This window comes from Ursus arctos, unplaced genomic scaffold, assembly GCF_023065955.2.
Source record: "Ursus arctos isolate Adak ecotype North America unplaced genomic scaffold, UrsArc2.0 scaffold_26, whole genome shotgun sequence".
In the NCBI taxonomy this organism is placed as follows: Eukaryota; Metazoa; Chordata; class Mammalia; order Carnivora; family Ursidae; genus Ursus; species Ursus arctos.
Genome location: NW_026622941.1, coordinates 19,613,689 through 19,640,667, shown reverse-complemented (window position 1 = coordinate 19,640,667; position 26,979 = coordinate 19,613,689). Strand labels below are relative to the sequence as shown.

The window sequence follows — 26,979 nt, the reverse complement described above, 5'->3', positions numbered from 1 at the left end:
TGTGTTAGGGCAGGTTCAGTGTGATTTATAGGAGGTTCTTCCTAAGATCTAGAGCAATTCTTTCAGCTCCAAGTTCAATGCTCTGTTTTAGTACAGTTAGTACAGACTCTGTCCCTTTAGGGACCCGCTGTTACCCTTCTCTCTCCTCCCTCCACATCCACCCCAGTCTTTTAGGGACACAATTTAGGATTTAGAGGACTATCAGCACTATCAAGCAGAGGCACTGGTGCCCCTTTTCCTTGAGACCCTTGGTTTGTGGGCCCATCACTTGTGCATTCAGCCCTGGGTCTCAAGGTAGCCCCACCTTCTCCATCACTGAGAAGTCTTGCCTCTGTTTGAAGATTCACATTCTGGGAAGGAGGACGCCCCTTCCTTTGGTCACTGTTTCAGGGTCTTGGAAGTGTTACGTTAGGATTGTCTAGAGCAGGAAGCTCTGTAGGCAGGAATTACATCTTTTTCTTTTCTTCCTCCAGCACAAGGCTCAATGCACATTCAGTCAGAATATGCTATGAACGCTCAGTGACTGTTTCAGGAAATCCCTTGTGGTGAAGCTTAAGACAGTTTCCTTTTAGTTTTATTCCTGGCGTGATCGGAAATGTGTCTGAGGGGCCAGGATGGGTGGTAGTTGTAGAGGAAACTGTAGGAGATCCTAGAAGAGGCACCTGGGTGGGGGGAGGTGCTTCTATCCTTGTTACACGACTATTGAGAGGGCTCTGTAGCTAGATCTTGGACTGGCCTCTATATCACCACAGGCTGGCCTCCACTGCGTTTCCCACACTCTCCTCCTGCCAGATAGACCTCCTCCATACCCAGGACCCTGGAGAGCTTGTTTACTTCTAAATTCACATCTTGCTCCTAAGAAAGTCTGCAGCAAAGTCCCATTTAAGCCCTCAGTCCATCTCCTCACCCATGAAGGGCCCCACTAGTCTTCCATTACCCACTTCCAGCTTTCCTCCAGGATTCCAAGTAAGCCACCTCCTTCCTATTGTCACATCCTCCCCAGGCCTCTTCCTTGCTTTGGCCCCAACTCTCTGTGGCCCAGCCTTATTAGTGCTCAGACTCCTGAGGCCCCTCCTCCACGAGGGCCCCACCTCCAGAGGACCCCGCCTCCCCAGTGCTGTAACTCCCTGAGAGCCCCACTAAGCTCCACTCCAAGTCATGACTCTGCTTGGCCAAGCCTTTCTCTGTCCCTGGTTTGGCTTGCACTTTCTTCTGAGATCTTTCTCCTCTGACGCAGAAAAAGCCCAATGGTAAGAGATTTCTCATTTTTGTAGAGTTGACAAGAAAACTGAGACAGAGCCAGAGAGGAAGCAGGCCAGTCTTGGAGTTCTACTAGCTGTCTAGCACTATGGGGTTTGGGTATTTCATGGCACCAAATCTAGAGTCTGGTTTGGAGGGTACAGACCATTACCTTGCGACTTTGGGGAGGGCAGGGAATTTTACTGGGACAGGGAGATTTGGAGGCCTACATTCTGTTCTCCTCCAGACCAGAAAGGTTCTCAGCTCTGATGAGCAAAATATGAGTTAGGGGAGATTATTCCTTAGTACTTCTCCTCCAGCATCCTTCCCACCTTTTTGCCTGCCCTCCTTCCTGAACTTTCCTTTCTGACCTGGAGCAGAGCTTGCTTTCTTCACCTTTGTCTTTCCCACGGGGTCCAGCACACAATATGCTTACACATGTTCCTGGAATGAATGAAGATTTTTTCATTGCTCTGCTTCATGTTTTCAATGCTTTCTTGCTGGAGAGTCTGAAAGTCTCCGTGTGTATCTTCTCAGAAAGGACATCGGTGTGCACTTTACAGAATAGCAGCTCCAGTGTGATAGGGTGGTCCCCCATCACCAGAGAGGATTTGATGGTCTCCTTCCTCCAGGCTCAAGGAGCTAGATATCTGTTTTTACAGCTGCTGAAGGTATTTCCCTGACTTTCTTATCTAATTTAAAGAAGTTGTGGTGGGGATGGATTATAGTCCAGGTCAGGCTATAGGAGAAAAGATTAACAAGGTCCCCTGGGGTGTGGCCACCTAGTGGTCTTTAAAACAGTCACCCAGAGGCGGTTTGCTGTTATCACAAAACGTATTTGCAACTCCTTAATTTTGAAAGCCCTTGGAGTCTTAAACTGTTCTCCACCCTCCCTGCTTCCCCACTGCTATGTACACTGTGAGCAGCATCCCAACACCAGAAGCCCAGACAACACTCATCCATGCGTGACACCTGTTTTATTGATGATATGTGGTGAGTGTTGGTTTCTAGGCTGTCTTTCTCTTGCCCTCTAGCAGTTCTTGGGCAACTTCTCTCCATTATCAATTGATATCTGTTATGTACTTCTAGAAGGCAGATTCATTTAAACCTTTGTTAAAGCAAAATCATGCAGAAAGGCCAATTTCTTCAGCAAGTACATTCCAAATTGATAAATATGATTTTTGGATGATATTCATTTGCTTTATCTTTGTCCCTTTTTTCTTTGATTATCACAGAAATCACAAAGCAGAGTGGGGATGAGAAAGAACTAGGAAGAGGACTACAGAGTGTCCCTTAAAAAGTGTTGGCAGAAGCTCTTTGTTGTAGGTTATGTTGTCTGAGCTGGGGTGAGGCAGGTGCATCTTGGTGGAGAAGTTATATGGATCTGTATTTGGAGAAGAGTTCAGGACTTTGAAGCACGATACAATGTTCACATGACTCGGTTGATCTGTGTCTTTCCTACAAAAAAACAAAACAAAACAATTAACTTTCCAAGGGAGCCGGTGTTGATGTGGAGCAGCCACTGAGAGCTATGAGAGCACCAAGCACAGTCTGATGAGAGAGGACGGAGAGAGAGGCAGCTGAGTCCTTGCAGGGAAGGACAGAAGGACACATTTAAAGATATGAAGGAGGATAACCAGAGTGATAGTTTGCCTTTCCCAAGCCATGTTGTGTTCATTGTGTTACTGAGGGGATGGACTGGGAGGAGGTACATGGAAGAAGAAGCCGTGGGCTCTGACCACTCACAATTGCTGGTATAATAGTGAAGACAGAGTATACTGATGGATGGGAAGACGGATGGGTTTTTTTTTTTTAAAGATTTTATTTATTTATTTGACAGAGATAGAGACAGCCAGCGAGAGAGGGAGCACAAGCAGGGGCAGTGGGAGAGGAAGAAGCAGGCTCCCAGCGGAGGAGCCTGATGTGGGGCTCGATCCCATAACGCTGGGATCACGCCCTGAGCCAAAGGCAGACGCTTAACCACTGTGCCACCCAGGCGCCCCTGGATGGATTTTTAGATTCTGTGCTTACAAGGAATGGAAGGGTTTGGGGTAAAAAACAAAGATGTTTAGTAAGGCTTCTTGGAAAAGATGACTGTGTGTCAGTGTGCCCCTGTTATAGTTGTAGTTTGGAAAATGAAGTAGACAGGCAGGTGGATTTCCTTCTACTGCTTCCTCCTGATGACTTTTGTTAGCTGTTCTGTGTTGATAGGATTAAGGATTGAGAAAATGGAGTGGAGAATCATAGGGAGAATAGAGAAGAAGGTGATTTCCACTGTTGACCTCAATGTAGCACATCACATACTAATCCCTTAACTGCACACCCTTCCTGGCTTTCCCAGCTCTCTTTCTGATTCCTGTTTGGAAAATCTCATTATGATTCTTCCTGGTAGCCCATTAGTTTCTGAAGACCTCTAGAAGCAGAAGCTCAGGCTTTTCTGATTTGTCAAGTTGATCATCTTGTTTTAGTATGATAAAAATGTGAAGAATCTCCAACACTGGGTTCTAACTGAATCTAAACCCGTAAATATGTCAAATCATGAATGAGGAACATAGCCTTTCACTCTGTTTTCTCTGCAGTTATCCCAGAGGGCGTAAGAAAAGGCACATGTTCACAACCATCCCAGAATGATATTAATAATATGGAGTCTATAGAGCCTTTAAAGAAGCTTTGACAATCTGCTTGTGTACCGAGATAATGGTGCATTGATACTAGCATAGTGTTGCTGCTAGCAGGGACTCCATATATTTTGTAGGAAGGAAGCGAAATGTTTTGGTCTACATCTATACAGACTTTGGGCTACATTTCAGTGGATGGATCTGATCTATGTATAGTTGGTTTGCTGTGTGTTTTTCTGCATCAGGATGGGTTTTTACTAACTTGGAATTCAGCTTCTGCCATACTGGGATGGGATTTGAGAAGTGTAGTGCTGGGAGTGGTAGGGTAGGTAGATGGGTTGGAGGAGGTGGCTCTGTTTCCCCTTGTCTAAGCAGACAGTTTGGAAACTCTCATGCCTTCAAGTTCAAGTCTTGGTTGCACCTAGTAAAATTTATTGGCAGAATTTAGGTTTCTAGCCTCATGGAGAGAACATGAAGCAGGTTCTACCCTAAGGCGTTTTTATTTTCAAAAGGGAGAAAAAAGGTTCTTTCATGTAACATGCACGCAGAATATAGTACAAGGTAAGGTCAGAGGTCGGAGGATGCCTGATAAGTGATCCTTTTGCTGAGGTTGTATTCAGATGACTCCTGGGAGATAAGTTTGGATATTTATTTTCTTTAGCATGAGCTGCATTTGGTTACTTCCTCTTTCTTTCCAACTTTTCAAAGAAGTTATTTGACCTTTCATTCTCTTTCCCCAGGAGAGAAGTTATACATTTATTACTACTCTGGTGCTTTCTCTCTTTCTTTCCTGCACAGACTAGGACTGAGAATTATTATTATTATTATTATTATTATTATTATTATTATTATTATATCTTAGTGTCTTGATCTGTGTTAATATCTGTAGCAAATATTTAACTGTATCTGTCTAGTTGGGCAAAGTGGATTTACTCGCTCAAGGTATGGTGGAATTTGTTTCGTGTTTTTGGTCGCAGACATGGAAGGAAGGCATAAAGAGGCTCAATTTATTGGATCATGGCCCACACTGAAGATGTAGCTTGAACTGATGTTTTCCTGGGAAACAGTTATATACAATATCAAAATGGGGTAATTCCTGCCTCTTCCATGCAGCCTTCTCAGGTTGACCCATGGTTCACAGAAGATTCTCACCAGTCTTGCCAGCACTGAAAATTTGGTCCTTAATAATCTTACCTTTCACTGACTAGAAAGTTATCTGTGATCTTGACCGGTCCTTGCCGGGACTGTTCATTTCTTACTTAGGAATACCCTTCCTGGTTCACAGTTTATGTATATTTTACTTATTTTGGCATATGGAGAGGTGTTCATGAAATGCACTAAATCGTAAATTCTTAGAGAGGGGAATCTATGTATGCCACCATTGTCTTATGCTGTGTGTAACAGGGTATGTGATGATTGGGGGTTAACGATGGTGATGTCGATAAATTAGTGGGAAGAAAAGTGTTTTTGCTTGAGTTCTTTTGCACAAAGAATCGATGTTTACCTGAATTTTCTAATTTGGAATTTGCCTTTGTATTCATGTATACTTAGTTCAAATCTGATCTTTAACAGATTGAATCCAGTCTTTCTCACTTAGAAACTTCATCTGGTTCTACCTGAGAAGACATCCAATTTCTTACTTCAAACCCGACCCATTCTACACAGAACCCATCTGTATAGTTATTTACAGACAGTACATGAAAAATGGTAGCAAATACAGAAATACCTTTTCTCTCGGATCTTACAGTATAAGGGCATTTCATGGACACTTCCCTATCCTGAAATAAGCAATATCCTGTTCTACACACCAGTCAATCAATCGACTATTGTACACTCCTCCCTTCTGCAGGCTAGCCTTATATGTAATTATTGCAGTTCGAGAATCATGTCATGTTGCCTGATGCCAAAACATTACATGGCTTCTTTCCCAAGTAATGTAAAGCAGTGGAAGTAATAAAACTCTGTATTGTCTGTCTTTTAAATTGTCACACATCATGGGCATGACACTGGAGCAAATCATAAATGTCACAGATAATGAACTTTGTGCTTACTTCCCTTGTATTTTCACTTTGTTGTGGTGAAAGAAACTTGTGGTGAAAGAGACCTCAGTTCTTGTGTCAGATCTCTCACTTTGCCAAGCTGGCTATAGATCCTGGGGTACTTCCTTGGCTGTGGCCAGTTAACTCTTCGTACCTCAGGCTTCAGGTGGGGAGGAAAAGGCAAGCTGAAAGCATCCTCAGGCGGAAGCTCTGCTCCTGGGCTCCACCTCACCACCTACTACTCCTCTATCCTCTTCACTAACTGGGATTTCTCCCAGGGCAGAATTCTATGCCCTGAGTTCTGCTACTGGACATTAATGAGGGGAGAGAAGGGAGCAAGTGGAACATACTGGAGAGATTGGATATCTATCTGTAGGTGTGACTAAGCCAATTCTGGAAGTACAGTCATGTTGACAGGGTCTGGAAAGAGCATGTTCTGGGCAGAGTGGGACAGTATGTGAGGGGTGATGTTAATACCATCAAGATGTGGGTGTGTGGGGAAAGATTTATCCTGTTCAATCAGTTGCCACAGAAAAGGTTAATAGTAGGAAAGTGGAAGAAAACAGTGAAAAGAAATATTTATAAATATAGATTATAAAAAAGAAAGACTTATAAATAAGATTATAAATAGAATCTAAAAGTTTGGATTTGATAGAGAGCAGGAAACTGCAGGTCTGGTTGGTATTGTGTGTGTGTGTGTGTGTGTGTGTGAGTGTTTGTTTAAGACTTGAGAAAAGTGTCATTTTCCAGAAGGACAATAGAGAGTACTCCCACTTCAGTCATGTGGGGCAATGTAGTATTCGGGAAGACTGTGATTTAGGGTGTCATCCTGGTTCAAGGAAGGGCAGCACTCTCTGATGGCTTCTGGGTGAATCTGAGTGAGAGGTGAGAGCATCTCATGGTTGAGATTTATCAATTTTATGGACCAGGAGGAAGGTGGACCAATGAGTATGGCAGGAGGCTGGCCCTGGATATGCAGGATTTGCAAATCACAGGAACCTACCAGGTAGAGGTGGTGTGGACAAGGCGCTAGTGTGTATGTGACTTCATGTCAGTTGAATTGAATTGAGTTCTCGATTGGTAATCCCCAAATATCTGAAACCAATGATTTCAGTTGGAATTCCTTGGATTTATACCAAATTTTTATATAATTTACCTGAATAAAGTCCTTAAAACCTGTGTTGTCAACCCCTTGTTTCTGGACATATTTAGGGTTTTGTTTTGAGACTAAAATAGAAAGGCAATCCTTTATCTTCTCTGTTGATCTTCCTATACTAATAGCATGTTCGCAATGCCCATTATTCCTTATGTCAAGTCCATATTTGTTAATAACTTTAAAAAATATAGTGATATGATCCAAAAAGAGAAAAAGGGGTATAACGTGTGTGTGTGTGTGCATGTGTGCATAAAGTAAGATCTCTTCAAAGTTTACTAATTGTCCAAATTTTTATAGTAAAATGTTTCTCTGAACAGGCGCAAACTGGGTTCTGCATTGCATCTCATTGTCGTATTTCTTTATTCTCCTTTAATCTGCAACATTTCCTCAGCCTGCCATTCCTAACATTGACATTTTTGAACAGCAGAGGCCAGTTGTTTTATAGAAAGTCAGCTTTCTGTGGAAAACTGTTTTGTAGACTGATCTTTTTTTTTTTAATTTCAAGTTTGTATTTAAGTTCTAGTTAGTTAACACATGTGGTAAAATTGGGTTCAGGTGTAGAATTTCATGATTCATCACTTACGTCTAACACCCAGTGCTCATCACAACAAGTGCCTTCCTTAAAATCCATCTTCCATTTAGCCTACCCCCGACCCACATCCCTCCAGCAACTCTCAGTTTGTTCTCTATCATTAAGATTCTTTTATGGTTTGCTTCCCTCTCTCCTTTTTTCCCCTTCCCTTATGTTCACCTCTTTTGTTTCTTAAATTCCACACATGAGTGAAATCATGTGGTATTTGTCTTTCTATGACTGACTTATTTCACTTATCATAATATACTCTAGTTCTATCCACATTGTTGCAAATAGCAAGATTTCATTTTTTTGATGGCTGAGTAATATCCCGTTGTATATAGATACCACATCTTCTTCATCTTTTTATCAGTGGTTAGACATTCAGGCACTTTTCAAAATTTGGCTATAGTTGATAATGCTGCTATAAACATTGGGGTGCATGTGCCCCTTTGATTCAGTATTTTTGTATCCTTTATGTAAATACCTAGTAGTATAATTGCTGGATCATAGGGTGATTCTATTTTTAACGTTTTGAGGAACCTCCACACTGTTCTCGAGTGGCTACACCAGTTTACATTCACAGCAACAGTGCAAGAGCGTTCCTTTCTCCACAAGCTTGCCAATACCTGTTGTTTTTTGTGTTGCTAATTTTAGCTATTCTGACAGGTGTGAAGTGGTATCTCATCATGGTTTTGATTTGTATTTCCCTGATGACAAGTGATGTGGAGCATTTTTCATGTGACTCTTGGCCATTTGTATGTCTTTTTTGGAGAAATGTCTGTGCATGTCTTCTGCCCATTTCTTAACTGGATGATTTATTTTTGGGTTCTTGAGTTTGATAAGTTCTTTATAGATTTTAGATACTAACTCCTTATCAGGCATGCCATTTGCAAATATCATCTCCCATTCCATAGGTTGTCTTTTAGTTTCTTTGACTGTTTCCTTTGTTGTGCAGAAGCTTTTTATCTTGATGAAGTCCCAATAATTCATTTTTGCTTTTTTCCCTTGCCTTGGACACTTGTCTGTAAGAAGTTGTTATGCCTGAGGTCAAAGAGGTTACTGCCTGTGTTCTCTAGGATTTTGATGGTTTTCTGTCTCACATTTCAGTCTTTCATCCATTTTGACTTTATTTTTGTGTATGGAGTAAGAAAGTGGTCCAGTTACATTCTTCTGCATGTTGCTGTCCAATTTTCCCATCACCATTTCTGAAGAGACTGCCTTTTTTCCATTGAATATTCTTTCCTGTTTTGTCAAAGATTATTTGACCATGTAGTTGTGGGTTCATTTCTGGGACTTCTGTTTTGTTCTACTGATCTATGTGTCTGTTTTTGTGCCAGTATCATACTGTCTTGATGACTATGTCTTTGTAATATAGTTTGAAGTCCAGAATTGTGATGCCTCCAGCTTTCCTTTTCTTTTTCAAGATTGCTTTGGCTATTTGGGGTCTTTTTTCGTTTCATACAAATTTTAGTGAAAAATGCTGGTGGTATTTTGATAGGGATTGCATTAAATGTGTAGATCGCTTTGGCTGGTATAGACATTTTAACAATTTTTTTCCTTCAATCCATGAGCGTGGAATATTTTTCCATTTCTTTGTGTCTTCCTTAATTTCTTTCATAAGTGTTCTATAGTTTTCAGAGTACAGATGTTCAAAAATCATAAGATACCTAGGAATAGACCCAGACTGATCCTTTTTTGTCATTAGATTCAGGTTACACATTTTGGGGAGGAATATTATATAAGAGCATTGTTAAAGACAATTAGTGCCACGTAGGCAGGGGACATATATTTTTCCTCTCCATTGTATACATAGCATCAAGCACTAGGACTGGCATTTAGAAGGTGCTTAATATTTATTGAATGAATGAGTGAATGAATGAATGAATGACATACGATGTTCACTGCTACTTAGCTCTATTATTTTTCTACTTGAGGACAAGAGAAAGAGCAACCTTCTCCTATATTCTAGTATCATTTTTATATACATGTTTGAAGGCTTAAAGGTAACCCAGGACATCTGTAAAGAGCCCACAGAGAAAGGAAATGAGATAAAGAATATGACATGAGGTAGGCTGAGCAGTCTCTTTACCTTGGGGGTGGGTGTCGATCATACTATGTTGAGGGAAGATGATGAATAAGGTGGTCCTCAGCTGGAAAGAGACATAGCACACAAAAGCTGGGAATACATGGCCTGTTTCCTTGCTGAGAGAAATTAGTTATTTAGGTTTTCAGATTTTATTATACTTCCCTCCCCTGGCTCCTATTTGAATCCTTTGAATGACATGGTAAAAATGGATTTCTGTTTCACCCCCTTTCCCAGTGGGGACAGCCCCCTAAGTCTCTACTTTTTTTTTTAAGTTTATATACTTTTATTTTATATGTATATATTATTTTTGTATTTTCTTTTTTTTTCTTTAAAACAAATTTTTTTTATGTTATGTTAGTCACCATACAGTACATCCTTAGTTTTTGATGTAGTGTTCCATGATTCATTGTTTGCGTATAACACCCAGTGCTCCATGCAATATGTGTTCTCCTTAATACCCATCACTGGCCTATCCCAATCCCCCATTCCCCTCCCCTCTGAAGCCCTCAGTTTGTAAGTCTCTCCTTCTCTACCCTCCATCTGCCACCACCCCCGTGCATGCATGTAAGTGTACATTTTCTAATATTTATATTCTGTGTTTGGGCAGCCATTCACTCCGGATTATTTGTTGTTGAGAAACTGTATAACTCCTGGACTTCTTATTTGAATATAGAAGCCTTCATCCTTGTCGCCCAGGGCAGTAAGGTTATGCCTCACAGAAATGTGTTCAGGCTTCCCTTGGGGGGCCTTTCTCTCTCCAGCACTGAGCATCTCAGACATTACTGACAGTCCTTCCTGAGGCATCTGGTGCTTGAGGCATCTATTTAATTTTGCAACTTGCAAGGGCCTGATTCACATGGCTCCTCTCCCCTTCCCAAGACTCTACCTATCCTTGTCTTTGCAGTCCTTAATTTTACTAGGTTCCAGAAAAAGCGCCCTTTATCTCCGTGTCAGCTCTTGATTATCCACAATACTGGGGGGAATAACCTAAAATAGTGGACGGTACTAAAATGATTTTTGTTTGAGTTTTAAAAGATGGAATCCTGTCTAGACATAATCCAGAAAGCAAACAGCTTCAGTGAAAGCAATCGTCGTGTCATTGTCCCATGGGTGGCTGTATGCCATCTTTGGCATCTAGAGAGGGAGGCAGATGGAAGCACAGTTTGTTCACCCCTTATTGTGTTGTCAGAAGCAGCAGACATCTGTTGAGAGCTCTGCAAAACCCGTCTCCAAGCCTTGTTTTCAAACTCTGGAGGAGGCCTTTCCTTAGTATGAGAACCCAATACTTAGCTCAGAGAACATGAAAATCGGTACACATCATGTGAAACTCTCAGTTTTCTAGTGTTTCCATCATACCCAGAGTAATGGCCAAATCACAGTGACTCTCAGACCCTATGTGAAGGTTCCAGCTTCCTGCTCTCTCTGACCTCATCCCCTACAGCTTCCCCCTCACTCACTGTGTCTTGGCCCCACAGGCCTCCTTGTTATTTCTTCAAAACAGCCAAGTACCGCTTCACACCATTGGGATGGCTGCTATTAAAAAAAAACAAAAGCAGAGGATAACGAGTGCTGGTGAGGATGTGGAGAAATTGGGACACTTGGGCATGCTGGTGGGAATGTAAAATGTGCAGTCCCTGTGGAAAACAGTATGGTCATTTGAAAAAAAAATTACATATACAATCACTATATGGTCCAACAGTCCCTCTTCTGGGTATATATCCCAAATAACTGAAAGCAGAAGCAAAAAGATATATTTTTTTAAATTTTATTTATTTCACAGAGAGAGAGGCAGCAAGAGAGGGAACACAAGCAGGGGGAGTGGGAGAGGAAGAAGCAGGCTTCCCGCTGAGCAGGGAGCCCGATGCGGGGCTTGATCCCAGAACGCTGGGATCATCACCTGAGCCGAAGGCAGATGGTTAACGACAGAGACACCCAGGAGCCCCCAAAAACATATTTGTATACCTGTATTCATAGCAGCCAGAGGTAAAGTAATCAGTCGCCCATCAGTGAATACACAGATAACTTGGATGTTGGATATACACACAACGGAATATTATTCAGCCTTAAAGAGGAAGGACATTCTGACACATGCTATGACATGGATGAACCTTGAAGACATTATGCCAAGTGAAATAAGCCAGTCACAGAAGGATACTATTGTATGATTCCACTTACATGAGGTGCCTAGATTAGTCAAATTCATAGGGATAGGAAGTCAAATGGTGGTTGCCAGGGGCTGCTGTGAGGGGAAAATGGGAAGCTATTGTTTAATGGGTACAGAGTTAGAGCTGAAGAAGATGAACAAGTTCTGGAGATGGATGATGGTGATGGTTGCACAATAGTGTGAAGGCGAAGCTGTCTTAGACCACAAATTGTAAAATCACAACATCCACTCTGAGCACCTCCTAACCTTTCCTTGCTTTACTTTTCTCTGCAGCAATGATTGCAAATCTGAAACAATACATATTCTTATTACTAATGTGTTTATTTTTTGCTTCCTATTGCAGGAATGTAAGCAACTTGAGTAGAGCAATGTTTGTGTTTTACTTTTCTTTATCCATAGTACTAAATAAATGGAGAGCAGTGTATTTGTTGAATGAGTAATGAAAGACAATGATTTGATATAGACTTCTAGGGAAGGCAGAAACAGAAAGAGAAAATGGGAAAATTCCATTTTTATTTGATTTTGTAAACTATATATATATTTTTAACCCTCATATGTGAGACTCAGCCCCAGTGTTCATGGTGGCTTTTGTTCTGTTTACCTTTTCATACATATTCTAAATTGTTTCCATGTTGGACGTGTTGGTTACACATGCACCACACTTACTACTACTTCAAACTCTGGCAGTGAACTCAAAGCCTCTACCCTTGTATTCCTGACTGTCCCCTACCAGAGGTTCAGGGCTGTTTGAGTTAGGACTTCAGAAACTCTGGGGAAGCTCAGCTATCCAAAATCGTTATACTTGTATGTTTGGGAGCCAGTGGTTTCATTGGCTCTGGAGTTTTCACTGTCTGGAAATTTTAAGGAGGAAGAGAGTATTTATACAATTTGGGATCAGGAAGGACCTATGCTTAGATATAGAGGGATTGCTATAATCTCTAGAGATGTTGTATAAAGTCCACAGTTCTGAAACTTTGAGAACTTCAAAACCATTATTGAACAGCCTCGTTAGCCTTCCTCTCAAGTCTTTATCAAACTTCTAGCAAAACAACTCATATCCAAACTATATTTGAAGTCATTCAGGAGGAGCCACAAGGCCAACTTCCTGATTGGTAGGCGTGTTCACTACCTACCATGGAAACCAGTGGAAGTTACTGCCCTGGAAAAATGTTTTGAAAAGTTCCAGAGTGAGGGCAGTACCCTTCTCAGAGACAAAGGAAGACAGACAAGAGTGGGTATGGCTGGTTGGGAATGCCAGATAGCCTGAAATTTTGTGGGTGGATTGTTGGATTTCGCAGATATTCTTCTGAGACGTATGGGATGGAACTTTTGTTTTAGAGTTTGGAAGAGCTCAGAGACTGAGAGAAACACAGGGAGCAGGAAGGAGGGGAGGATGAGCTAGGCCCTTATGGAATTCATAAAAGCTGGCTTCATGTTCCCCGGCCCATGTCTGCATTTCCTGAAGCACCTCCCCTGAGCAAACACCTCCTTTGGGAGATTGTTTCCTAATTAAATTGAGAATCACAGACCCAGGGCCCTCATTTGGAAATGTCCTCAGGAAATGTTCTTGAAATAATGATGGTGAATGTTCTAGTCTCCTGTTTATATCTCTGTTTGACCGTTTCTCTCTTTCCAAAAGAACAAAACAAAACAACCCTTCTTCTAGGAATCTCAAGATGCAATAGTCAATCAATACATCTATATTCATTTTCTCTCTTAAATTCCTCTTTTGGTTGCTTGTTAGCAATTATGAGCAGATCCTTGTGCTGTGTAGTGGTAGTTGGAGATGGCAGTGTGGAATCCAGAATGACGAGGCGTATAGATCCTGGCCCAGCCCTTGGAGGCTTTGAGACTACAAAGGAATTTAAGTGACACACCCCAGACACCAGCTGATAGGGAAAATTAGTTTCAGCTGACCATCATGATGGGCTGTAAGTGCTGGTGGGAAGGGGAGGAAAGTTGGAGATGGGGATCAGTCAGGATGCACAGTCCTGTCAGTATGGCTTAAGAAAGGCTTCCTAGATGCAAGGCGGAAAAAGGTTGTGGAATATGGTTGAGAAGAGCTAGAGTGTCAAGAGTGGACAGAAGGAGTGAGGAGGGCATCCCTGGCAGGGCAGGGAACTTACCCAGTCCAAAGGCTCATCCGAAGAAGGGTAAGTCAGGATGTGAGGAGCTGAGTTAGGAAGCAGGTGATGGGCTTGAGGGCAGGGGAAGAATTAGGTTGGGGCTGGACAGCTGGGTCAGAAAGTCTGGACTGAATATAAACCATTGGAATAATCACAGATTATTTCTTGGAGAAAGGACATTTCTGAATATGGCAATTAAGGACGATGTTTTTCTGTATTTTATAAGCTGGACTTGTGGTAGGCTCTCTCAAGATTCCCAATCATGAGTTTGCTTTCTCTTCTGTAAGTTTGCTTGTTCATTTGTTTGTTCTGCCTGCTTCCGTTGGAGTCATAAAATATGATTATTTAGTTGCCAGAAGTTTTGTTCTTTGGGTTGCTTCTCTGGTATCTTCCTATTTTGTCTGTAGGCCCACTTTCCCTCATTTTCAGTAAAAGTTGGAAGAGAGCAAGGTCCACCCTGCACAACACAATTGAGAAAAACAAATTATCAAAAGCATTACCAGTCTGTGACCCTGCAATTCAGATGGTCCTCCTCTCAGGATTCCTGCTCAGGATGCATGGATGGACTTCAGAAGGGTGTATGACATTTTTTTGAGGTGACCGACCTCAGAGAGGTCTGTGATTTAAAAAAATGTGAAGAACTAGTGTTGTACCCTTTGTTGGGAGGGAGGTGGCTGGAGATGGTTCCCCAGAGAGAAATGTGGCACAAGCGACCTTAGTGCCAAGTGCAGGAGCCTCCAAAGGCAACTGAAGGGGCTGAAGGAGAAAGAGAAATTGGGAAAAGGGAAATGAGCTCAGAGGAAACTGGTAGGAGGGGTGCCCCATCTTTCCTTGTCCTGAACTCTCTTTCCAGCAGGTGTTTTTTCTTTGTATTCTCCATATCCTGGCTATTACAGGATTCTAGTTTCCCCTTCAATTTAAATCTATTGGGACCCTGCCATTTATCAGGCTCTGTACCAGGTCCTCTCACAACATTATCTACTACAATTCCGTTGTTGAACGTGCAGTGCTCAGAGTGGAGTCAGTCCCTCCCTCAGTCATGGCGTAGTGACACATTGTTTCCTGTCAGGCCTCTTCTTTTCTTTTCTTTTCTTTTTTCTTTTCTTTTCTTTTTTCTTTTCTCGCTCTTTTTTTAAATCTTTTAAAGCATTTTATTTTTTTAGAATAGCTAATACATGTTACAAATTCTCAAAGCTCAAAAAAGTATACATTGGCAATTTCCCACTCATTTTCCTGTCACCCACGTTTTGTCCAGGAGAAATGTCATCCTATGTTACTAGTTTATTACCTAGTTATTAGTAACTATATTTTTCAATATTTTATCTAGTAATTTTCTTATTATTTATGATAGGTTTTTTCTTATTATTCATGATAGGAATTTTCTTATTATTTATGATAGGTTATTTTGAATTTCCTTTATGTATATGCATCATCTGCAAAGAGCAGCCATTTGGTCACGTCTTTTCCATTTCTTATTTTTCTATGGATTTTACTGCATTGACTAGGATGCTTCTAATAAATTAGCTGTAGAAAGTAGCTGAACAATAGCTGTCATAGAAGGCAATCCTCTCTTAGCCTAGCTTTGATGGGAGGGCTTCTGTTTCATATTTACATATGAAACTTGCTGTAGGTTCTTGGCAGATGACTTTATCAGGTTAAAAAATTTTTACCTCTGGCCCTACTTTGCTATCAATGAGGATCATGAAAGTTTTTATCAAATTATTTTTTGCACCTACTGAGATGACTATATGATTTTTCCCCCTTCAATCTATTAAATGTGTTGTGTCACCCACTCATGGAAAAAAGTAGTCTCAAGTAAAACACTTTTACCCCAGGCTGTTATTTATTTTCATGGGGGGGAGAACCTTTTATGATAGTGAAAATAAAGTTTATTATACAATGCTTGTATTTTCTTTTCTGAACCAGTATATTGCTGGCAACTATCGTATCAGGCCTCTTTTCAATGCATTTTCCCCTTTCATCCTTATCTCTGTTCTCATTTCCCCTCCTCACTAGAGGCACTTGTGTTAGTGTACTTAACAAATGCTCTTCCAGTCCATGTTCTGTGTGTGTACTTAGATACATTCATCCACTCCACAAATACAGTACCGACTGTATGGTCAGGCACAGTTGTAGGTGCGGGGAATACAGCAAAACAGTAAAATGTCCTGCTTTCATGGAGCTCACATTCTTTTGAAGGGAACAAATCATGACCAAATAAATAAGTAAAACATATAGTACTTTAAATAGTGACAAGTGCTATGGGAAAAAAAAAGGCAGGGGAATCAGTTCTGTTATGCGTGGTTAGGAGGGGATTGCAGTTGTATTTGGGGTGATTCAGGAAGGCTGTGCTGCAAATGTGCCCTTTCACCAAATGCAGTGAAGGGAGCAACCATGTGGATATCTGGGCTACCAGTCATGCAGTTATAGGGGGCAGCCAGTACAAAGGCTCTGAGGTAGAGTCTTGCCTGGTATGTTAGGAGGCCAGAATCGTTAAGAGGCCAGTGGCTAGAGAGAAATGTGTGGCAAGAGAGAGAAACAGAATTGGTAGTTGGGTCAGTGACAAATACTGTAGGACTTTGTAGGGCATTGTAAATGTAGACTTTGGCTTTAGTCTAAATGAAAAGGGAAACCAGTGGAAGATTGTGAGAAGGGGAATGTCATGACATTTTTAATAGATATATGTGTATCTTTGACAAATATACAATTTTTTTTGGCTGTTTTTTAAATGTACATAAATGGCATTGTGCTATACGCATCGTCCTGATTCACTTTTGCTACCTAACACTGTATCCAAGCTCTACCCAAGTTGCTGTATGTAAATCTACTTTATTATCTCTGACGGCTGTGGCATATTTCATTGTGCACACACGGCACATTTTACTTATATACTCCTCTAGGAACAGATGCTGGCACAGCTCCCACTTCTGCCACGCTCACGTGGGCTCCTTATGGACTCAGGAGAGAGTTTCCTTGGGGTGTTTACCTCAGAGAGGGATTGCAGGGTGGGAGGGTGTGTGCGTTCTTAATTCCAGGGGGATTGTGCTTCAGAATGGTGGCCCCAGTGATGCTCCCACCAGCAGTATGTGATGGTTTCTATCTCCTCACTGAATTCATATGCTGATCCAGTGAGAGAGGTCAGGAAAAGTCCCTTGTGGATGAGGAAACTGAAGCTTAGAGAGATTGAGCAAATTCTCCAAGTTCGTGTAGTTACGTGGAAGGGCCAGGGCTGACATCCAGCATTTCAGCCATTGTGTTTATTGTTCCTACCTCTATGGCACCCAACACTACCCCTTCCAGAAATAAGATAAGGCATCCACAGGCAAAGATATTATTATTATTATTATTATTATTATTATTATTATTATTATTGTGTTTAGTGTTGCATTTTTCAATGCCTGGTCTAAGTCTGTAAGTCTAGGACCCCCAAGTGTTTAGCACCAACATGGATGAGGGTGTCTAGTTAGAGTCCTTAGAGTTTAAAAGCAAATTGCATAGAAAAAAACTGTTTTCATTTTTTCATCAGGGCTAGCTAACAGGCTCAAGTTTTAGTGGAAGATTTTGAGTCTAGACATTTATAAAGACTGGTTATCAAAGTTTAAGGACTTTAGATCAGATTCCAATATTAAGGATTAGTTAGATGATATTAAGTACATATTGTTTTCAAGGTGCTGAGCTACATACTTTACAGACATCATTTCACTTACTCCTCACAACTACCCTGTGAGGTATTTACTTTTACTCCCATTTCGCTGTTGTGGAAACTGAAGCCCTAAGATGTGAACGAATTTGTCCCGAGTCATCAGATGTGAGGTGGGATTTGAACCTGAGCAGTCTACCTACAGACCCTTAGTTCTAATTACTCAACTGTGTTGCCTTACTGTGAAGAAACATTTTAGAATTTCTTCCCCTTGAACTTGAGGACAATTTCTTGTCAGTTGGGGTGGTTTGCAGCAGTCAGAGGAAGTACTGTGCTAATGGACAAGAATCTCCAGAGGGAGAAGATCTGAAGTTTGAAAATGTCCCCGGGTGTCTTCATTATGCCTGCCTCTGCCCCCCAAAATGAGAACCTCTGCCTTAGGATATCCTACCTGGATTATAGGGCCTGAGCATGATGCCTTCAAAACAGTAGGGCTTCTCTAACTGGGTGTGGGTGGTTGTTTGCCTCATATATTTAAACAAGTGTCCTCAGAGGCAAACAATTCTTTATGACTCTGTGTCACTCATACTTGCCATGAATGATGTGTGGTCAAAGTTTATCACAGTTATTTTCCCCTTCACACTATCCATGTTGCTTGCCTTCTACAAGGAAGGTGATACCATGTATATCTTTACCTGATCCAGGTTTATAAAGGTTTCTTGGCTACAAAGTATGTATCTCAAAGGGAATTATATAGGAATTCTGGATTATGGCCTCTTTCAGCTTTCTCCTCTCAGTTTGCTATTTGTTTTAGAAATATTTATTGAGCACCTACCTCACAGTCTGTTAGAGGAGACAGGCAACGGTCCTGGAATTTGGATATATTAGGCTCAATGGCACATGGGGGAGCTCCCGGTGCTATGAGAGCACATAGGAAGGGCAGCATAACCATCAGAGGAGCCTCCTGGGGAAGCAACTGCTGAGTTGAGAACTGAAAGAGAAGTAGGGTTAGCTAAGTGAAGGGGCCAAGAGGGCATTAGAGGCAAGGGTACAGGGTGAGTGTCGAATTTCACAGCTGGTGCAGGAACTGTGCAGGGGATGAAGAAGAAGGAATAAGCACAGGTCAGATTATGAAGGAAGGAAAGATTATGAAGGAAGGGTTCTGGGGAACCACTGCAGGGTTTGAAGCCTGAGGGTGGGTGGGGTCACCTCAATCAGATTTATAGCATAGAAAGATTCCATGAGTTAAGAACTGATCCTTCTTATCTATCTTGGGTGCTCGTTGGTAAATCATAACACTGGAACTGGTGAGTGACAAATAAGGAATCTTGATGGATATGGAGGTGTAAGGTCTTACCCAATAATCCAAGTGTGCCTTCTGATAATCCATGGAGAAGACTGTTCAGTTTTGAGCTCATCTTTCTGTCTTTAAAAACCTTTGACAACATGTCCTAAAATTCTCTCACAACCAAAGGCTGAGTAGGGGGGAGAGTGGGGGCTGCATGCCTTTGCTTTCTCTGATCTCCACTACTCATTTTCAGGGCATTGTTGTAAATTTTCTATCCAAAGCCTTGCTCCCGTTGAGGAGGAGTCCATTTGAAAAATAGCAAGGGAGGAAGGGGACAAGAGGAAGCACATACTAGTTCCTTCGTTAAGAAAATATATTTGGCATATTCAAACTATGGTTTGAGCAAGTTAAAAATAACTCCCTGTGAACAATTAATAGACAGTTATAAGTGAGTGTTTTACTACAACTCACAGAGCAGGGCACAATCTACGGGCCCCTGGCAGCTGACATCACAGATGGAGCAGGGTGTATATAGGGCACAGTGTGGCCAGTGAGGAGACTGTCTGCAGAAGTGAGCTCCCTTCTCTCCTGGAACCTAGAAAGGGAGGAGACAGAAGGAATTGTTTAGGTTGTGAGCTACTTAGGTGACTCATTTCTTTTCTGTCTGCCCATCACATATTCATAACCGTGGACATAAAAACTGTAGTGAATTTTTCCTGGGTGCTTTGGGTGAGGTTCAGTGAATGTCAGAATTCTCAAAACCACCTTCTTGGCTCCTCTCCCTTCTTAGTCATGGACCCTGGGTTGGCTGCTGCCCCCATTCCTCCAGTGTTTCCTTCCCAGGCAGCTTGGTCCTCTCCTTCTTGCAGGTGGTTGTGAAAGCCCTGCCCCTTTCTCCCTCTCTCTGTTCACAGCACCCCTATGGGCCTAGGTGGATAAAGGAAAGGGCTGAACTGCACATTCTTGGCCATCAGTACAGCTGAATGGATGACGCAGAATGAAGAGAAAGGGGGCCAAATTGCCATCTGACCTTGGCTAGCTGATGTGGGGGCTAAGGGTGTTAAGGCCCAGGGACCGGTATTTGTATTTTAACCTCAGACAATATTTAAAATGGGTCTGAAATTGCAACGAGATAGCTAGTCTGTGAATTAATGTGTCATAACTCATGCTCAAGCAATGTGCACACAACCCACATGTGAATTATTGCACAATGCATTCATGCCCCATTGTGTCTTACAGTTCAATTAGTACATGAAACTACACGAGTTAGATGAACCCAGACAGAATTCTGTCATGTGGTGTGTAAAAAAGAAGACTGTTGGGATTTATTTGGCACTTTTTCTTGGGGGGAGAGGATGCAGGGTTGATTTGTCTATAATGTTCTTTGGTGTCAGTTTCTGTAATATTTGGGCTGCAACAGGTGACATGGGACTTCTGAGTTTGGTTGGTTTGTTGAACACCATGTTTATTTTTTATTTAGGCATTATTTTATTTTTTACTTAGGCCATGGTTATTTTTTTAACATATTATTTATTGTTTACCTAGGCATTATGGAGGGATAGCACATACCAGAAGAAATAAGAAGTAGCACATTTGAAGCCTGAGAAACTGAACTCGGCAGCCCCAACCCAACAAGACTTAACTCAGCTACCCTGAACCTGATCACACACTCTCTGCTCCCTGGGCTTGCTACAGGTCTCCGATCCTAGATTCCTCTTCACTTCCAGCTAGAATGCTGCGTCAGGCACTTCACAGATTTGGTCAAAAGCTGGTTCGAAGACGTAAGCTGGAGCAACCTGTGGCTGAGACTGCCTCTGCCAGTAAACTGAGCACTCTGGATTTAGTGGCCCTGGGTGTAAACTACACACTGGGTGCTGGTGTGTACTTCTTGGCTGGAGAAGTGGCCAGCAATCAAGCAGGACCAGCCATTGTGATCTGCTTTTTGGTGGCTAGCCTATCTTGTGCGTTGGCTGGGCTGTGCTATGCAGAGTTTAGTACCCGGGTTCCCTATTCTGGCTCCGCGTATCTCTACACATATGTCACTATGGGTGAACTCTGGGCTTTCATCACAGGATGGAACTTCATCATCTCCTATGTTGCTGGGACAGCCAGTGTGGCCCTGGCTTGGACCTTAGCTTTTGACTATCTGATTGGGAACCAGCTTTTTCAGGCCCATGGGAGCGTTTTACTGCATGTTCCACAGATACTTCTAGAATATACAGACTTCTTTGCTATGGGCCTGGTGTTGCTGCTTACTGGAATACTGGCTCTGAGGGATTGGCAGTCGATCCTGGTTACCAAACTGGTCACGTTGGTGAGCTTTTTGGTTCTCAGTTTTTTCATCATCTCTGGCTTCATTAAGGGGGACCTGCACAACTGGAAGCTCACAGAAGAGGACTATGTAAAGGCTGGACTCAATGGCACCTCTAGCTTGGGCCCTTTGGGCTATGGAGGATTTGTGCCTTTTGGTTTCCCAGGGATTCTTCGGGGAGCAGCTACCTGTTTCTATGCATTTATAGGTTTCAACAATATTGTTACCAGAGTTGAAGAAGCCCAGAATCCTGAGCGTTCCATCCCCATGGGCATTGTGATTTCACTGCTCATCAGCTCTTTGATATATTTTGGTGTCTCTGCAGCACTTACCCTTATGGTGCCTTATTACCAGATTCATCCTGGGATCCCCTTGCCTGAAGCATTTCTGCATATTGACTGGAAACTTGCTTCTTATGTTGTGGCTACTGGAGGCCTCTTTACTGTTTTTACCACCATCTTGAATAACATTTTCTCCACCCATCAGATGATCTCTGTGATGGCAAAAGATGGCCTCCTGTTCCATGTTCTTGCTAGGACCCACACCAGCAAAGACATCCCCGTCATGGCCATTGTCGTCTCAGGCATTATGGCAGCAATCATGATACTCCTCTTTGAGCTCATTGATCTGGTGGATTTCATGTTAGTTGGGATTCTGCTTACTCACTCCCTGGTGGCTACTTGTGTTCTCATCCTTAGGTATCAGCCTGAAAGGAAGAATGGGGGAAATGAAGCACAGGTGCAGGAGGAGAATGGGGGAAATGAGGCACAGGTGCGGGAGGAGAATGGGGGAAATGAGGCACAGGTGCGGGAGGAGAATGGAGGAAATGAGGCACAGGTACAGGAGGAGAATGGACCTGAAGCAGAGAAGCTGACTCTACAGGGACTATTTTTTCCAGGCAGCCGCACCCCCACTCCACTCTCTGGCCAGGTTGTCTATGTTTGCTCCTCAGTGCTTGCTCTGCTGCTGACTCTCCTCTGCCTGGTGCTGGCCCACTGGCCAGGTCTGCTTTCTGGAGACCCAGGTCCCATCACAGTGGTCGTGCTGCTCCTGGTGCTCATCACCGGGATCACTGGGGTCATCTGGAGACAGCCACAGAGCTCCACCCGCCTTCCCTTTAAGGTCCCTGCTCTGCCTCTCCTCCCACTCCTGAGCATCTTTGTGAATGTTTGCCTTATGATGCAGTTGGCAACTGGAACCTGGCTGAGATTTGGTGTCTGTATACTCAGTGGGTTTGCGCTCTACTTTGGGTATGGGATCCAGCACAGTCATTTGGAAAAATCCACTTAAGTTTGGACCAAAACTGTAGACCTTGAACTCAGCAGTCCTAGTATATACTTGCTTTGACAGTGTATTACCTGAATGTGGTCTGGTCACCTGCACAATAATGGAGAGTACTCTTGAGCTCATGGAATGTTAGATCTCCCATGAGATCTGGTGGGGGAACACTAACCCAGCTCTGTATTGTGGTGTAAAGAATGTGTCTTTGCTCTTTCTCCTCTTCTTTCTTTCTTTCTTTCTTTCTTTCTTTCTTTCTTTCTTTCTTTCTTTCTTCTTTCTTTCTTTCAACTTTTCTGCTTTCCAGTCGTGTCTGTTGGGGCTTACTGGCTTTAAAAAAAATTATTATTAAAGGAACTAGACAAAGTGTTTTTGTTTTCTTTGAATAAAACCCAGTAGTGAAAATACTGGATCATATGGTAATTCTATTTCTAATTTTTTTAGGAACCTGCACACAGTTTTCCATAGTGGCTGCACCAATTTACATTCATACCAACAGTGCATGAGGGTTCCTTTTTCCCCACATCCTTGCCAACACTTGTTATTTCTTGTCTTTTTGATTTTAGCCATTCTGACATGTGTAAGGTGGTATTTCATTGTATTTTTAATTTGTATTTCCTTGATGATTAGTGATGCTGAGCATCTTTTCATGTGTCTGTTGGCCTCTGCCCATTTTATAAATAGATTTTTTGGTGTTGAGTTGTATAAGTTTGTTATATATTTTGGATATTAAGCACTTATTAAATATATCACTTGCAAATATCTTCTCCCATTCAGTTAGTAGTCTTTTTGTTTTGTTGATGGTTCCCTTCATTGTGCAAAACCTTCTTACTTACATGCATTTGGAAAGATAATATGCATGCCTTATGGCTATTGAAGCATTATATACAATAGCCAGGATATGGAAGCAACACAGGTTTCCACCAATAGATGAATGGATAAAGATGATAAGGTCTAGGGGCACCTGGGTGGCTCAGTCATTAAGCATCTACCTTCAGATCTGGTCATGATCCCAGGGTCCTGGGATTGAGACCCGCACTGGGCTCCCTGCTTGGCGGGAAGCTCCTTCTCCCTCTCCTTCTTTCCCTGCTTGTGTTGCCTCTCTCTGTGTCTTTCTATCTCTCTGTCAAATAAATAAATAATCTTTAAGAAGGTAAGGTCTATATAGAGAGTAGAATATTAATCAGCCATTGAGAAGAAAAATCTTTCTATTTATAACAACATGGATGGACCTAAAGGGAATAATGCTAAAATAATTTGGTCAGAGAAAGACAATACCACATGATTTTACTTACAAGTGGAATTTATGAAATAAAATAAATGAACAAAGGGAAAAAAAGGAGACAAAAAAAAAAAAAGAAAACAAAACACCCACCCAGACTCTTAAATAGAGGGAATGAACTGGTGGCTGCCAAAGGGGAGGTGGGGGGTTGATGGCTGAATTAGATAAAGGGAATTAAATGTGCACTTATCTTGATGAGCTCTGAGAAATGTACAGAAATGTTGAAACATTACAATGTACACCTAAGAGTAATATAGCAATACTGTAGTTAATTATACTTTAATTAAAAAAAATACAGAAAACCAAAAAAAGTGGAAATACAGCCCCTGTCCTTAAGGACTTTATATTCTAGAACAAGGGGTAAAGCACAGCTGAAGTAAAGGGTAAAAAGTGTTGTCATAAGTAACATACAAATAAAGTGTCTTAGGAATTCAGAGTGGTGGATGACCATCTGTGGCTGGAGCAGTGGTGAGGGTTGAGTGGTGAAATCAGATAAGATTTTGTAGTAAATGGCATTTGAATTGGCTCTCTTCAAGGACAGGTAGGTTTTTGCCCCATGTGTGCGGCAGGGAGAGATTGTAGGCAGAGAGAACACCAGGAGAAAAAGCACAGGAGAAGGAAGCAGCATTCCGAGCACACTGAGCAGGCTGTGTAGCTTGAGCTGTGACTATGTGAGGGGACAACAGAGCATGAGCCAGAGATTTCCTCTGAGCACAGAGCACTTTGGCTTTGAACCCACTACTCATGCTGAAAATCCCTGGGGTTGGTTCTTCTTGGCGATATCTGCATTCTTGGACTTTAAATAGTTTCTCTACTGTTGTCTGCTTTGGCCCACTTGCTCAGAAAGTGCACAGCTAAGAGCCACATGTCTGGGTCCTGGTCTTGTTTGCACCACTAACTAGCAATGTGACCTTGAGCAAACCACTCAGTTCCTTCCATGCTCTGCTTATTTACCTATAACACTAGAAGTCACAACTGATCATTTCTAAAGTTACATTTACTTAAAAAGTTCTAAGATTACCTCTGTTCTTCTGTCCTATTATTCTCTCAACTAGGTCTCTCTCTTTTTTTTAAAAAAAGATTTTATTTATTTATTTATTTGACAGATAGACAGCCAGCAAGAGAGGGAACACAAGCAGGGGGAGTAGTAGAGGAAAAAGCAGGCTCATAGCAGAGGAGCCGATGTGGGGCTCGATCCCAGAACGCTGGGATCACACCCTGAGCCGAAGGCAGACGCTTAACGACTGAGCCACCCAGGCACCCCTCAACTAGGTCTGTTTACTGCATGCAATCTGTACCTGCATCCTGCCCACTTTTAATTACTACCCATTGTTGGAGCTATAGAGGTCCAATAAATACCACCCAATTTTCCCTGCCTGTGTTTGGAACTAATTGATAACCAAGACATAGAGAGAGATGACTAAAATGTCAGCTTTAGATCTGCAGCCTCATCGGCTTGCTAATCCCATATCACTAAATTAAACAGACTTAGTCATCACATGTAATGTTGAGCACCTCCTACCTCCCAGCAAGGAGAGAACTTGTTTTTATTTGCTTTTCTTCTGTATGAACAGGTTGGAATGCATGTCTCAAGTGGGCAGTTTGGTTCTGGATAAAAAAAAGGAAATCAACAACAAACTGGAAGAGGCTGAACTGGGCATCCTCAGTGCTATCTCTTCAACCCACTCATCAAGGTCACAATGAGGGGGGCTGAGGGTGGATAGAGGCCAGGAATAGTTCTTTGCTAAGTGATGTTCAAACTTCAGCTGGTGTCACCTCACCTGGAGGGCTTGTGATAACACAGATTACTGGGCCCCACTGCCAGCATTTGGAATTCAGTAGGTCTCGGCGGGGCCCAGAATTTGTACTGCTAACAAGTACCTAGGTGATCCTTATGCTTATGCTCAAGGGATCTCACATTGAACCAAGAATCCAGCTGAAGCCCTCAACATGTAAAGATGAAACGGGGGAAATGAAGGCGCCCTTTGAACAATTTCCTCATAATGAAACATTTATATTAAAATAGAATCATTAATCCTTTCACAGTGGAGAAATCATAGTGAATAATTTCACATACTATATATATATATATCAACTCACCACAACGTACATGTTAAATATCTTACAATTTTATATGTCAATGATACCTCAATAAAGCTGAAATAAAAAAAAAATAAAATACTACAGTTATGTGTCTTTATTTATTTAATTATTTATTGTTTATTTATTTATTTATTTAGTATTTTTTAGTTTTTTTACCTGACTGTAGAGCATATGTTAGGCTATCTTGTTCACTCCCCTGAGCATCCACCTGGAGACAGGCACATAATGAGCATTTCTAAATCCATGTTCAACTGAATTGAGCCTTACACATTTCTTTGGTACAGAAAACTCTCCTTCCTTTCAGGATATCACTGTGCTACTTGTTTAAAACTATCTTCTGGGAGACTTACTTGACAAAGAGCATTTCTCTCCATCCAGAACTATATCTAGATCTGTGCCCTGCATCTTGACCTGTACCCAGGCACATCTAGTTTTGCCTTTCTGTGGTTATGCCTGAATTCTGGACCTATCCTGTCTGTTCCATCAGAGTGGAATCTTGGTTGGGGCCAGGAGAAGGTTCTGCATTTCCTCTAGACCCAACAGTAAGAACAGGTTTGCTTATTCAAAGAGCAATAGGGAATATACAGACCTGGGGAAGGAGAATGCCCGACATGAACTCCCCTGTTCCTGCTCCATCTATTCTGAGATTTGGGGAGGGGCCAGAAGTAGTAAAATTGATAGGAGACTCCACCAGTTCTACCTGATGCCAGGGAATCCCAGAAGACAAGACTGGCTCCAGCTTGCGCTATTACAATAAGCATCTTTTTGATGTAGTCAGAGTTTTATAGTTGGCCTAGTAGGGCCAGTGTTTTTCTATTGTATTTAAGTATGGGCCCTGCGCTGAGGGGGAGGGATAAGAAGCTACTTTCTTACTTATGGAATTTTTCATTTTCCTAAGAGGGAGTAGATGACCCCAGGGAAGCCTGAGGAGGCCAGGTTATCCATATACTTACCTACTCCTTTACATGCTTTTTTGAAAGGCTGGTGCAAAAACCTTGTGAGAGCATCTAAGATTCTTTGGGGAGAGAGAATTCACCCCAAATGAGAATAAAAGTGGACTGAAACAGGAGAAAAT

General features: G+C 42.0%; 1 protein-coding gene across 1 annotated transcript; it reads left to right on the top strand.

Moving 5' to 3' along the window:
- Window positions 1-1,148: 1,148 nt before the first annotated feature.
- LOC113257812 (cationic amino acid transporter 3-like) lies at window positions 1,149-25,400 on the top strand. Its single transcript, XM_057318851.1, has 2 exons — window positions 1,149-1,250; window positions 20,476-25,400. The coding sequence occupies exon 2, from the start codon at window positions 20,663-20,665 to the stop codon at window positions 22,529-22,531; it is 1,869 nt and encodes a 622-aa protein (XP_057174834.1). The 5' UTR covers window positions 1,149-1,250; window positions 20,476-20,662; the 3' UTR covers window positions 22,532-25,400.
- Window positions 25,401-26,979: the final 1,579 nt, after the last annotated feature.

Bases quoted from the DNA above. Each gene is read 5' to 3' on its own strand.
- LOC113257812 (XM_057318851.1), top strand. From the start codon at position 20,663: ATGCTGCGTCAGGCACTTCACAGATTTGGTCAAAAGCTGGTTCGAAGA.